General features: G+C 23.9%; 3 protein-coding genes across 4 annotated transcripts; 1 reads left to right on the forward strand and 2 right to left on the reverse strand.

The window, feature by feature from the left end:
* Positions 1–87: 87 nt before the first annotated feature.
* LOC112592505 lies at positions 88–7,590 on the reverse strand. Its single transcript, XM_025336578.1, has 14 exons — positions 7,149–7,590; positions 6,955–7,018; positions 6,803–6,856; positions 2,905–5,430; positions 2,657–2,835; positions 2,523–2,591; positions 2,223–2,442; positions 1,991–2,149; positions 1,775–1,927; positions 1,334–1,504; positions 1,111–1,270; positions 575–843; positions 354–490; positions 88–265 (listed from the first exon to the last, which is right to left on the reverse strand). Exons 4-14 carry the CDS (start codon positions 5,416–5,418, stop codon positions 106–108), a joined length of 4,191 nt encoding a protein of 1,396 aa, XP_025192363.1. The 5' UTR covers positions 5,419–5,430; positions 6,803–6,856; positions 6,955–7,018; positions 7,149–7,590; the 3' UTR covers positions 88–105.
* LOC112592506 (serine--tRNA ligase, mitochondrial) lies at positions 5,578–6,794 on the reverse strand. The gene has a single exon (XM_025336579.1). It carries the CDS (start codon positions 6,768–6,770, stop codon positions 5,616–5,618), a length of 1,155 nt encoding a protein of 384 aa, XP_025192364.1. The 5' UTR covers positions 6,771–6,794; the 3' UTR covers positions 5,578–5,615.
* A 182-nt stretch (positions 7,591–7,772) lies between the features above and the next one.
* LOC112592541 (DET1 homolog) lies at positions 7,773–14,207 on the forward strand. 2 transcript variants are annotated; one of them, XM_025336631.1, is made up of 6 exons: positions 7,773–8,924; positions 8,982–9,131; positions 10,904–11,037; positions 11,100–11,306; positions 11,388–11,670; positions 13,016–13,145. In XM_025336631.1, exons 1-5 carry the CDS (start codon positions 7,965–7,967, stop codon positions 11,581–11,583), a joined length of 1,647 nt encoding a protein of 548 aa, XP_025192416.1. In that variant the 5' UTR covers positions 7,773–7,964; the 3' UTR covers positions 11,584–11,670; positions 13,016–13,145. The 2 variants fall into 2 exon arrangements, with proteins under 2 accessions (XP_025192416.1, XP_025192417.1); XM_025336632.1 differs by lacking the exon at positions 13,016–13,145 and adding an exon at positions 14,136–14,207 and having other exon boundaries at positions 7,965–8,924.
* The last annotated feature ends 240 nt before the right edge of the window (positions 14,208–14,447 follow it).

Raw genomic sequence — 14,447 nt, forward strand, 5'->3', positions numbered from 1 at the left:
AATTTTTAAAATAATTGAAAAAAAAAAATGAACAAAATCTTCAAATGTAAATATTTATTTATTAATTATTTTTATGATGATCAATTTCTTGATGAAATAATAATATCAGTTAGACAATTTTAAACAATGTTGTTTGGTGTATTCCCAAATAAATAATGAACCAGCAACGTGCACATTTAATGATCTAACAATACCCAATTGCTCTATTTCAACACATATGTCCATGGTGCTTAACAAATCATGTGGAATACCAGAGGTTTCATTGCTAGAAATAAAATTAAAAATATGTTTATGATATTTCAAAAATTATAAAATTATATAAAAAAATGACCACAAAATTAAAAAGTACTTACCCTAGAAGTAGAACACATTTAAATGGCAATTTGATATCATGCAATTTAATACTGTCTACTGTTTGTTCCGCAGCCACAACCTGATATCCTTCAATTTTCTTTTTTTGTAAATATGATTTTAGGTTTTTAACTCTAACCTAATATAAGTATATATATTTTTTAAATTAATACAATTATAATAATATTTACAATATTATAAATTATTTATTTTTTCAAAATACCTCAATAATGTATTGATGTTTTTCTGCAGTCATACTTAATGCTGTAAATTCTTTTTTTTCTATACATGACAAATTATCAACAACTAAAGTGGAGGCTCCAAATACTTGGCAAGTTCTAGCTAAACCACCTAAATTAGTTACTTTATCTATCAAAGATGCAACAACTATTAACATTGATTTAGATGTATATTCATCTAATGGTTGAGATGGAATATACTTCCTTTGAGCATTTTGAGCATTGTCTAAGACAATAATTTCATTCGATGATGCTAAAAAATAATAAATAGCTTATAAAAATTTAATATAAATATATATTTTGAAACAAAAAACCCAAAAACATTCAATCACTAAAATATCAAAGATTATCGGTTTTTTTAAAAATTGATGAACCTTCAATTTGGTTCTTCTCAAATCAAAGAAAACAAATTTAAATATATTTATAGTTTAAACTGAACATCATTTGATTAGTTTAATTACTACATTTTTCATTGTTAAAAACTTTTATCAAAAAACAGAAATGTATAACTTGTACACACCTGGGGAAGTATTTTTCTCAATAAAAGATGAGACTGCACAGAGTGATAAATCATATTTATCATTGACTTTCATGGTCTCAGAGAAATCATTTAACCATTTCATTGGGAAACATTCTTCATGAACTATATTTAATAATCTAGGTACTTCTATACATATATTCTAAACACCAAAAGTTCATTAATTTTATATTAATTAATAAAGAATAAAACAAAGCTTACTAACTTTCAAAGACAAACAATTTATCATATCTAATTCTTGATAGAAAAAATCATCAAATGGATTTTCATACTTTTTAGTTTGTTCATTTTGATTTATTATATTTCCTACTGATTCACATAATAATGACCATTCGTTTTCCTCAGGATTATTAGAACATAATCTGAACATTATTGACTAAAACACAAAATAATAGTAAGATTAATATAAATACTAACTTAATAACTTAAAGTTAACTAAATTTTATGTAACAAAGTTAGAGTGGATAGATCAAGTATAGATAAAATCTCTATCCACTACTTCAATATACAACTACAAAACTATTTTATAATACAATAAAAAGAACAATAATTAGATAAACCTTTATTTTGTGAATTAATAAACATAATTTCTACATAATAAAAATTATATATATTTAAATTATAAATGGTTTTATAATATATTTACCTGAGCATAAAATCGTATTTTATAGCCATTTGAAAAGCATAAAGGTAAAAGATTCTTTTTAGCTTCAATTTCAAATTGTTTGCTATTCTTTATTTTGTGTAAGTGATAAACTATGGATATAAAGCTGCACATATAGTTATGATTTTCTTGAGCCTACATATAGTATTCAAATATTAATCATAGGTACTTTATTTTTCTTATAATATATATAATTACATTTTTGAAGTCATTCCAAAAGTCAAAAAAACATTGACATCTATTATACATTATTAAAACCAATAACCATATTAATTGATATGCGACACTGTATATGTGTGAAACTTCTTTTAAACTTGATAATGACCATTTATAAATATTTTCATTGAATATGAATGACTAAAAAATAAAATTTAAAAAAATAAATAAATTATTAATTGTTATTATATATTTTTGAATAATTAATTAATACCTCATGTTCTTTGTCACAAGCAATAATAAGCAAAATTTGTACTACTCGTTGTTTTATGCGGTATGCTTTTGAATTATGAAAAAATTTTCTATCTTTTAAAGATAACTCTGTTTTAATAGTTATACTTAAAACATTTTTCCATAACATACTGGAATTTAGTTTGTACAAATATTTAATTATATTAAAACGTAAATATTTATCATCAGGCAAACACTCAATTCTGAAAATAATAATAATAATAATATAAACCACTTATAAATTATAATATATAATTTTGTAACGATTAGTTAAAAAACTTACGAAATATCATTGATTAATGGAAATGAATCATTCAATGTTCGTACATATTCAAGCGTGTCCCATTCAATTCTAAAACAATGAATAATTTAAAACAAGTGTCAATAATATTAATTATTATTAATTATAAAACATACTTGATAGCACCATATCGATCAATACTGAATAATAAACATTTAGCAAAAAATTCAGACATTAAAAAATTCAATTCTAAAATGTTAATTGATTGATTTTCCTTTAAAAATTGAAGAAGAAGTAATGAGAAACAAACACTAAATTTATAACGATATTTCTCAGTTAAAAGATTTTGGATAATCTGTAAAATAAAATATCTTTATTATCTCTGATATTATAATATGTTTAATATATTTAATAAATTATTTACCTCATTTTTAACAAATATTTTATATTTTTCTTCTAGTAATAAATTGTAATGAAAAGCCATTTTAATAAAACTTTTGGTAGTATTAGGAAAACAAGATACTCGACAATCAACTAGAAAGTCCCAACAATTTTGGATGAATTGTATTATTAACTGAGAACACTCTTGAATAGGAAATTTACATAAAAATGATTTAGCAGTTGAAAAATATATACTCCAATATAAATCATGACGTTCCAAAGTTTTATCCATTAACCATTCAAGAATACCTAACAATTGTTCTTTGGGTACTGTAGAATGCTGGAAAAATGTATTAATTATATCCAATTGAGGAATTTGATGCATTCCTGGTTTTTTTGTACGATAAAAACCTTGATTTTTAATGGAAAAAAATCCCGAATCAATAAAATACTTAGTGAAAGATAGCCAATCATTTTTTAATGTATCTTCGTAAGAATATTTTGTTGCATATTTACCAATCCAGCTATAAATTGCTAAAATAGAATAATTGCCAGAGTGTTTGGTAAGAATAGAATAACACTTATTAAGCCAAATATTCATAGAGTTTGAATTATTTACTATTCGATTTGAGGATAAAACTTTGTCTAGAAAGCGACAAATAATTTGATCATCACAATGATTTTCTTCTAATGTCTGAAAACATTTTTCAACCCATTGTGTTATAATTGGCCAAATATGTATACTCAATATTTGACTAACAGAAGTGTCATATCTGCCAAAGTGATCTTCAACTTCTAATAAGCATTCTAAAAATTCTAATAAATCTGACATATCTACTGTTTTACAACAAATTTCATCCAACTTTTTAATGCTAATTGAAGAATTAGTAGAATTATTGAAAATATTTGATAAAACTAATAATCCAATAGATGTTGGATACATTTTATTCTTTTCATTTATGTGCTGTGATAATTGCATGTCTAAATAATTTAAATATTCAATATTGTTTATTTTTTTAAATAAATTAATCATATATTTCCAAGATTTTGTTTTATTTTGATATACAGTTATGCAATCAAATAAATTATAACTAAATTCAATATTAAAGTTAACAGTAAATTTACAAGTAAATGTAAATAAAAATGATAACACAGTCGTTTTCAAATAAGTATTTGGCATTTTTTCAACGACAGACTTTATTTTAAGTACATGATTAATGATATTAAATCCTAGTGGACAATTTGGTGAAATATTGGCTAATGATTTTGTCAAATATGTTAAAGGTACAATTGACCATTTAATAGTTGGCAGATACAATAAAAATATGTCAAATACATCTTGACCATCATTGGACATCATAAGTTTCTTAAACCACGATGACAATATAATTTCCAATTGAGGTTGACTTAAAAAAATTTCACTTGACATTTTGTACAAAAACACGTTGTTCAATGAATTCACAAATGACAATAGTAATTGTTCATTAGTTTTTAATGATATTATTGGCATATTTGTGATGATGTCTATACTTGCTAATACAACATATTTGGAACTGTGTTTAGACATTTTACAATACATAGCTGTAATCCATTTTAAAGGTAATTTGTAATTATCATAATCATCGTCAGTTTTGTTTAATGCAAGGTTTTTAGCAGTACTTAGAATTGGTAAAGTTAAATGTTGTTGAGTATTTTCCAGAGTTTCCATTACAACCATATAATTGTTCCATACTTTCACATACTGTTCTTTACTTTCATTTGGGAAGTAATTGACTTTTTCGCTTAATAATTGGGAAGATGATAATTTAAGTATAACATTATTATAAGTTCTAATAACATTATTTTCACAAGTCAATAAGTTACATGTTAGACTCCAAAAATCATCATCATTCAAAATAATACCAATACATGAAGAATCAAAGAATAAAGATTGCATGTTGAATAGTAAATTCATTACACGATTCGGATGAGTTTTAATTATAGATTTAATATGTTTCCATAAAATAGGTATATAATTAGTTGACACAATATTGTTTAATAACATTATTACAGCATCTAACTTATTTTTATTTAAGTATGGTTCATTGAGTATATTTATTAATGTATTTCTTAAATTATTAAGTTGTGTGTTATCGTCCATTTTACCATTACCTGGCATAAATATGTTCTGCATACAAAATCCAATATTTCTTATTCTTTCAATGGAACAATTTTTGAAATTAACTGTATTTGTTAATTCTATACTATATTGGAATAACTGAATAACATCAGCACTATTTTTTTTTTCAATTATATTAATGAAATAAACTAACAAGGATTTTAAATCATCTAATGATACATCTGAATCTTTCCATGCTAAACTTTCCAACTGAGGATCAAAAACTTGAAAACACAAGTTTTTTGCATTAGTCATAATCAAGTTATAAACATCAATTTCTTCATATACATCATAGGTATCTAATAGTATAGGCAAGGCTTCTATAATGGCTTTTTTTTTTTTAGAATGATTACTATTTAATATATCCAACATTGATCGTATCATAGTGATTTCTTCCATGTTTTATAATAGCTGTAAAATTCAATATTGATTAGATTAATATAAAAAAAAAAAAAAAATAGATTTAAATATAATTATAATTTATATTTTTAAATAACTAATTTACATTGTTTAGTATATGCACAACTAAAATATTTATACAATAATAACTTTATGGTTATATCATTAGTATTAATTATTATGCATAAACATACATTTTACATTTTATATCGATGTGCTTGTACAGGAGTAAACTTAGGAAAATTAAATCTACTTTTAAATAAATTTTGTTCTATTACATAATCATTAAGTTTCTCAGGTAATGTTAGTGATCCATCAACTGTTTGATGAGTTTCAGCAAGAGCAATAATTAATCTGGGAACTGCACATGCTGTTCCATTTACAGTATGTAAAAAAGTTCCATTTGAATGAATACCCAGTCGTTCAGATTGATAATTTGTACAGTCACTACAACTTGAAATCTCTCCATATTTATTATTACCTGGCATCCATGCCTCAATATCATATTTACGATATGCCTGTGTTCCAAGTTCGTGTTTGGCCATATCTAATACACGATAATGTAAATTAAATGGTTGTAATAAGTCTTCTTGAATATTTCGAAAATAAAGAGCCATATTTTCTGATTCTTCAGGTAAACATGCTCCAAACATTTCAACTTTTGTGAATTGGTGCACTCTAAAAATTCCTTTTTCCTCAGCAATGCTGGATACTTCAGCTCTATAACAACGACTAACTGAACACAATTTTAGAGGGAGTTTATCTTTAGATAAATTTTTATTCATTAAAGATCCAGCTAAAGCCATTTCAGAAGTTCCAGATAAGCACCATTTATTGCCATAATAATTATTATGAAGTGTGTAAACTTGATTTCTTTCTCCAGCTGTATCCATTCCACATCTTTCAATTAATTCATCTGGCAATATATCTGGAACTGAAACTAATTTGAAACCTTTTTTTATTAATTTTACTAATGTGTACTGAACAAGGGCATGTTCAATTTTGGCTAATGGACCAATAAAATAATAACTGCGATCACCACAATAATTTGTTAAATTATCAGTTTTAAGACAATATTTGACCTTACTCAACATATTTAATGGTAATGGTTTGAATTTAAATACTGGTTTTTGACCAACAGATTTTACTACTTCAAAATCACCTTGGATATGTTCTAAATGAGGGTGAGTTTTTTTGGAAATGCTTTCAAATTTGTTTTCCAAATTTGGCATAGTTTTCTTGAAGGTTTGTACAGAGCTTGATAAGTTGTTTTGCCAAGAAGAATAAAACTTCATGAATTGCTTATGAAAATTCATTTTCTTTGAATACATATTTTGTAAAAAACGTAACATAATATTTAGGGATTTCTCATAAATTTACTCACCTATATTCAATAGACAAATCCACACATACGTTGATGAATATATATTAGAATGTCCTATAAAATAAATACAAATGTCAATAATAAATAACATCTAAATCTGGATCTGTAGTAATTGTATTTTTTTTTTAAATATTAGAAGTTAACACACTTACTGTTTGAGTTATTAGAAACTATTATTCTTTAAATATTGGAGATTCATTTTGTTACATTTTTGAACTATCAAAAATAATATTATTAATTTATTTATTATTGAATAATGAAACCAAAATATTTTTTTATCATCATTCCCATAAATTATTTTTTATTATAATATAGAGTTAAGAGTATAGACGTTAATATTATTTACTTCTTTGCTTTACGAATTGAACATTTAAACTTTGGTAAATTTTTCTTATCAAATATGAACCATTACAAGTGTGTAACAACTTTATTGGACCACACGTGTTGAACAGTTGAACTATATAGTAGTTTCTGTGTTGGTACACGGTACTTGGTTCATGATTTCAGTGCAACTGGACGACAAAAAATGAATAAAATAATATTTTTATATTAAATATTACAATAAAAAATAACGTTATTTTAGTCAATGATATATGATCTTGCCTCCTAAACTTGTTGAAAAAATGTGTCTCAGACTCTCAGTAAAGTATAAGTAAACACTACAGAATATTCTGTGTAAATACCACCACCATATCATCAATTTATACCATGGGACTATTCATTTATCTTGGTTCTCACTCGTTGTACCATAATAAATACACTGACATGATATTATTATCTTTATACATGCTTATCACATAAGTACTGTAGTTTACTGTATAGTGTACCTATGATATTTATTACTTACGTTTTGGTGTTTTTAGTGACATAAGTAAATATTATTATTATATAATTATTAATTACTTATTATATAGTTTTACTACAATAAACTTTTAGTACCTTTACAATTTACTTACTTGTTAATATAAATTAATAATTTGTGTTAATTTTTTCTTTATAATATTAATTATAAGTACTGATTTGATTCATTGTTATGATTCATTGTTACATACTATTTATTCGATATTGTTCTTTGAGTGTTCGTGTACCTATAAAAATTCATAATCAAACATGATGTTTTAAATCCCTTTTAAAATACTTGGGTCCGTATAGAATAAATAAAATGAATACAGAAAACGAAATTATTAGTAAAAAAAAGGTAAATCGTAATACTATACTTCGTGCTTTGTACGATCGGGAAATAAACGGCATTAAAACACGTATGAATTGTGTCAAAACTACATACAAAGTTTTATATCCTAATTGTACAGTTATAAACGTTGAGAAGCCTCCATGCTTTTTAAGAAAATTCACTCCTGATGGCCGCCATTTCATAGCTTTTTCTCAAGACCAATTGTATATTGAAGTGTATGCTTATTTAGGATGTTCAATGGCAGCAAAGTTGCTGAAAAATTATGAAGGAAATTGTATTGGTCAAAACAATGATGGTGATGTTGTTCGTAAGCGAATATTTGAAAGTCTTTTTCAACTGAAGTTTCGGATATTAGTAGCAGCAGAAGGAGAACAATTAAATAGAGAATGTAGTCTATTCACCGAAAATAGTTCCTATGCTATTTTGGGTTCTGTTGGACCCATTCCTCATAATGTTATTCTTGATTATGATGATGTTTTCACTAATAATGAATCCGTGAGTCCTAATTTATTATTGCCTTTAGAAAATTATACTATACACTTAATTAACATAAAAAAAGGAGCTGTTAGTCACCGCTTACATTTTAAGGCTGATAAAATATCTTTATCTCATAACCAAGGTGTTTACCTGTTAAAAGATGTACTTGCTGTTTTATCTATTCAACATCAAATTATTCATGTTTACAACCTTATCCAAAACCGTTTCTGTTTGTTAAAAAAAATCGGTCGATTTTGTTTTGAAAACGATTTTGCATTCATTTCATCAGTGCACACAGATATGATTGCAGAAGATTATAAAGCTCATAATGAAACTTTTACCAATGGATTAAAAAACAAGCTAATGGTGTTTTTATATAAAAAAGCCGAACGTGAATCTGAAAAAGCTGGAACACAATACCCTCTTAGGAGATTTTATCAATTTTATGATCAAGTAAGCTAAACAGTATGTAATTAAGATTATATCAAAATAATTGATAATGTTTTGCAGTTTATGTCATTACGAATGTGGAAAATTCAGTTATTAGATGTAGACAATATGCTTATCAGATATGCATCAGAAGAAGTGGTCACAGCTAAAATTCAGGAACCAAGTACTCAAGCATCATTTTTCATGATTTACAATATGACTACAGCTACGGTAAATTTAATTTAGATTTGAGTAATAACCTTATAGTTTTAAATATAGTTTAAAGTATTGAGTATACTTAATCAATAATATAAGTATAAAACATGCGTATTTTAATTTGTGATAAATATATACTGATTGAATTATGTTAAATAAAATTTAAACAAATTTATAATACAAAATATTATACTTACTGTAGTATATATTAGGGGTGGAAAGTTTTTTTTCTTACTAGAAAATATATATTTTAAGCTACTTTAGTGTTTTTAGACCATACTTTTCAATTTTACCTTTATATCAATATAGATATTTTAATTGTTTGATTGGAACAATTCTTAACATTACATATTTGATCATTGCACACTTCCTTAATATCAATTATTATAATATTTTAACTAGAAAATAATATTAATATATTAGGTACTTATTAATATAATATGAAAATAAAATTATGTCATTTGATTCAATAGATTATCTAACTTCAAATACTATGAAATTTGAACAATGATACAACTTCTACAATATTCCCAAATTGTGACAATTTGCATCAAACATGGCTTTAAATTAGTGATACTAATCTTATGGAATTATGCTCTGACTGACATGAAAGAAGAAGAGAACATTGTGAATCAAATTTGTGTCTAGGTTAGCATTAAATTTGATGAATAGAAAATAACATGCAATTTCATAACCTTTCGCACCTTATTGATTACTATACTTTATTTGTTCTGTAAAATACATTTAAATTTTCAGCCACCTAATTTTGAACGATTTTACTTTAAAAAATTATAACTGTAATTAATTTGGTGATAAATTTTATTACATAACATAGTAATCAGGATGTTAAGAATTGCATACAAATAAAATTTTGAGCATTTCTAAAATCATAGTTTAAAATAATAATATAGTAAACTTTATTTAAACAACATTTTATAAAAAATAATAATTATTGAAAATTTATCTAGAGCAATTTTCTTAAAAGTTGCTTTAAGTACCTAGTTCAACAGTTAGTTACTAAAAGATTACATCATTACTCTTTATTTACTGTATGATATAATTATCATTTTTAATTATTATAAATGTGTTAGTTTTTAAGTAACAATTAATATATTTATATGTTCATAAAAAAACTAAATCTGAATGAAATTAACAATCATATACAATAAAAATTAATGCTTTTTTTGAGTTAACAATAACTATTAGCCGTGTAAAAATTGTATATATGATTAGATAAAGTTTTAGTATACTGATAAAATCTATGTTTTTGAATAAAATAATCACACTTACTATTCTCTCACTATATCAAATATATTATATTAAATTATTTATGTTTTCAATCAATCATAAAACCAAACATTCAATTTGTTATTATATAGTGGTGCAACTAGAGTTCATATCTTTGGGCTGCTACAATTATGACTCATATAGCCGTTAGGGGCACTTACGATTTAAAGTGTTAAATATAATTTTCTACCCATATTAGCAAATGTTTTCAATATTTTGTCTAGAACAATGTCAGTAGTTTGATTTCTCTCAATATTTATGATACTTAAATAAGTAAAATGCTACTATAACATGTTTCTTTGCTGTTAATTTTTCAACCTCCTTGTGATAATATTTCTGAACTTAAATGACAGTTCATTCTTTATTTAAGTAATATATGCCCCCAAGCTATATTGGGATGCATAGTATGCCACATATATATCATAACAAATTACTTTTGAATACTACCTATATACAATTAACTAATCATAATGATAATTCATTTGTATTTTTGTATCTAGGTATTAAATGTTTATGAAAATACATCTAGCGATTTATTACATGGATATGAATATTTTTGTGATACTTTTCGTAATCCCTATTTAAACCCAGATGGATTTATGCCTTGTTCACCATCAAATAATATACATTCACGGTATATTAATTTATTGTTCAACGATATATTTACTTTATATTTATAAAAATGTTACATTTTAGGGAATCTCATGAAAAATTTAAAAATACAATGCTAAATGCTAGATTTGGTGGTACAATGGAGGCGAACAAACGAATATTAGGACAATTGCCAATAGCAGCACAATCATTTTCCTGCTCTCCATATTTAGATACTTCACTTTATAGTTATGATGAAAAGTGGGTGTCACCAATGGAAAGACCTAAAGTTGTTGGTGAATATCCAATAAGGTAAGATCAAATCATTTTCCCTTTTTTTCTCTTAATTTATATAGTTCAAATTAAGTATTTATTTGTTTGTATGTTAACAAGATTCTATTCAAGAGAATTGGGAACATTAAGTTTTTGTCTATATACCAGTGTATCAAGACATAGACCAACGCAAGACCGTAGAAGACTGGTTGCATTTACATTCCATCCTACAGATCCTTTTGCTATTAGTGTACAGAGAGATAACTTGGAATATATTGTTAATTTTCATATACGAAAGGTGTATTTACCTGAGTAATGAAAATATGAACATCACTTCAATTCAACAAGATGATCGTTTGAATCTTATAATACAACATTTTATAAGCAGAGCTCATTTATAAAAGTAAATAAAACAAGAAGAGTGGAAAATCTCTTTGTATTTTGAATAATTTTAGTTTGCATATGTTACGTACCAGGTTTGAAATTGTACATATCATAATGTATGCAGTGATTTTTGTACACTTTATTAACTGTAAAATTTTGCTGTAGAAAGTTGAGAGGTTGTATAAGTTATGTTATACAAATCGCTATGTATAAAAAAAATGCACTAAATATCATATTTCAATCACAGTCATTCAGTTTTTCACTTAGAAAAAAAATAATATCTAGGAATATTTGATTATGTAAAATTTAATATTATACATATCAAATATAAATTCAAATAGTTTATCAAATATGTCAGCATGTGAGAGTTATTATTTATCACTATCATAAAATTATATATTTTATTGATTCATTATATTAATAAACAATAAACATTTAAAATATTTCAAGGACGTGAATGGCTAACAATAAATCAAATAAATGGAGTGAAAGCCTTCAATTTTACCAGTTTCCAAAAAAATTGTAACTATTCTGTAATTCAATTATATCTTTTTACTAATTAAATTTATTCTTGTATATTAATTTCAATTAGGTAGGAATATTAATTGGTTTAAACACTTGAGTAAAAACAATGATAAATCATGATAATTCTTACCTTACTTAACAATTTCCATTTGTTTCCTTAAAAAATATTTTATAATAAGCGAATAAAATATTTCTTTGCAACATTTCATATACTATTTCCTTGATTGTTACCTGAATCTGTGAATAGATATATTTTAAAATTGTGTTTTTTATTTCTTCAGAAAATTTTTAGCATGGTATGCCTGTTAATATGCCATAAATAAAGTTTTAGTTAGATTTAGCTATTTTTTAAGATCATTTAAGTGCTGCATTTCTGGTGGTAGACAGGTGTGGACAGCATCATATTTTATAGTAGCACAAGACAAATTTACTATACATTATAAATAAAGTATCCAATTCACTAATAATAAAGAAAAATAATTACCCTGATAAATACAAATTATAAAATAACTATACTTAATTTTGTTCTATAGTATAAAAAGGTTAAGTTCTATAATGATTAAACTAAAGGAATTTATCATGGTTTTTTTTTTTTATATAATTTTAATCAGTCAATTTTAATCATCTATTAAAATATAATACTGTTTTATAATTTATTTATAATCTAAACAAAAAAGTACTAACCAGTATGGTGGTATACCTAAATTTGGACAATTTTGGAAAACTTAAAACCAAGAAAGTTTACAAGCTTAATCATAACACCACTATATTTATAATATGATTTTGATTTTAATATTAATAACAATTGTATGTAATTTTATGTGATTTTATTGCTTTAGATTTTTATTCATCAGCAAAAGTCAAAACAAAGGGATTAAAGTGTTCTTTTAAATGTAAAGATAAAGTCAATAACTAATAGAAAACATTAAGAAAACTAGTGAATTGTTGAGAACTTAGATAAAAAAAAAATACAGAAAAAAAGTTAGAAAAGAGAGATAACTCGCAGTAAATCAAACAAAATCTAAGTTATTCAAGTGGTAATATACTTTGTTTAATTGTTACTTTAAATATTTAATTTTTATATTTGTTACTTATAAATACAGTTATAATTTAAAAACAAATAACTGCAGTTACTTGATATTTTCAAGTATTTGTTATAATATTTTATACATAATATAATTTTTTAAATATTTTGAAAGTTTTTAAGCTATTTATAAAAAATTAAAATTGTTGATAATTTTTTTTTTAAATTGTGAATAAAAAAATGTTTGCTTGATTAAAAACCTTGAAAATGTAATACATGACTAATTATTGGTATATTAAACTGAAACTAAAAATTATATAAACAGAAGTATGTTTTTTTAGACATTTGAACCCAAATTTGGATGAAATCATATATTTAAATAATTAATAACAATGTTCACTATTTTTTCTTATAATTTGAAAATATTTGTGGAAACTCAAACTTCTACATAATATGTTATAAATTTTACTATGTACAATAATATTTTCAAAATATATAGGTTAATTTTAAGATATTTAATTCATGAATTTATTTTATTTTTTCCTGTTTATACCATAAACCTACTTACATTGTTTTATGGTAAAATGGTATTATTTCAAAAATTAATATAGGTTTTAATTATATATTCATAATATTGTATAAATATATATTATAATAATAATAATATAATAAATGCAATGTTTTTAGCAAGAATTAAATTTTAACCTATCATAATATTAGTAAAATAAATTACTTCAATAGTAATTTCAAAAAATATATGTTATTTATATTTATTTTGAAATTGCTTTTAAAATATGTTTTTTTTGGTGTAAAAAAGTTATAAGTGTAACATAACAATAATTTATATTTATGTATGAGCCATATTATATTATATTAGTTGATGAAGTTTTGTTTTTTTAAATAATAAATTTTACAAAATATTCAAAATTTTTCAGATTAAGAATCCTACAAATATCAAGTAAATGAAGAAAATGGCAACAAAATAAATTTTTAAAAAAGATACACAAAATATCTAATAATTTTACTGCAAAAAAACTTTAAATAAAAATTTACTATTGTACAAAAATTATATTTTAGGTATGTAACTTATTTAAACATTGTAATTCAATTTGTAAATAACTATATGGCATTGATACAAATATTCTAAAATGTTCTATACTTGAATTGACAGTATTACATTTTATTATTAACATTAATTTATTTATCAATTTATTATAATAAAACTGTTGCCATTAAAACCAAATTGT

The sequence above is a fragment of the Melanaphis sacchari genome, unplaced genomic scaffold (genome assembly GCF_002803265.2).
Source record: "Melanaphis sacchari strain LSU unplaced genomic scaffold, SCAv2.0 Contig178_pilon_pilon, whole genome shotgun sequence".
Lineage (NCBI taxonomy): Eukaryota > Metazoa > Arthropoda > Insecta > Hemiptera > Aphididae > Melanaphis > Melanaphis sacchari.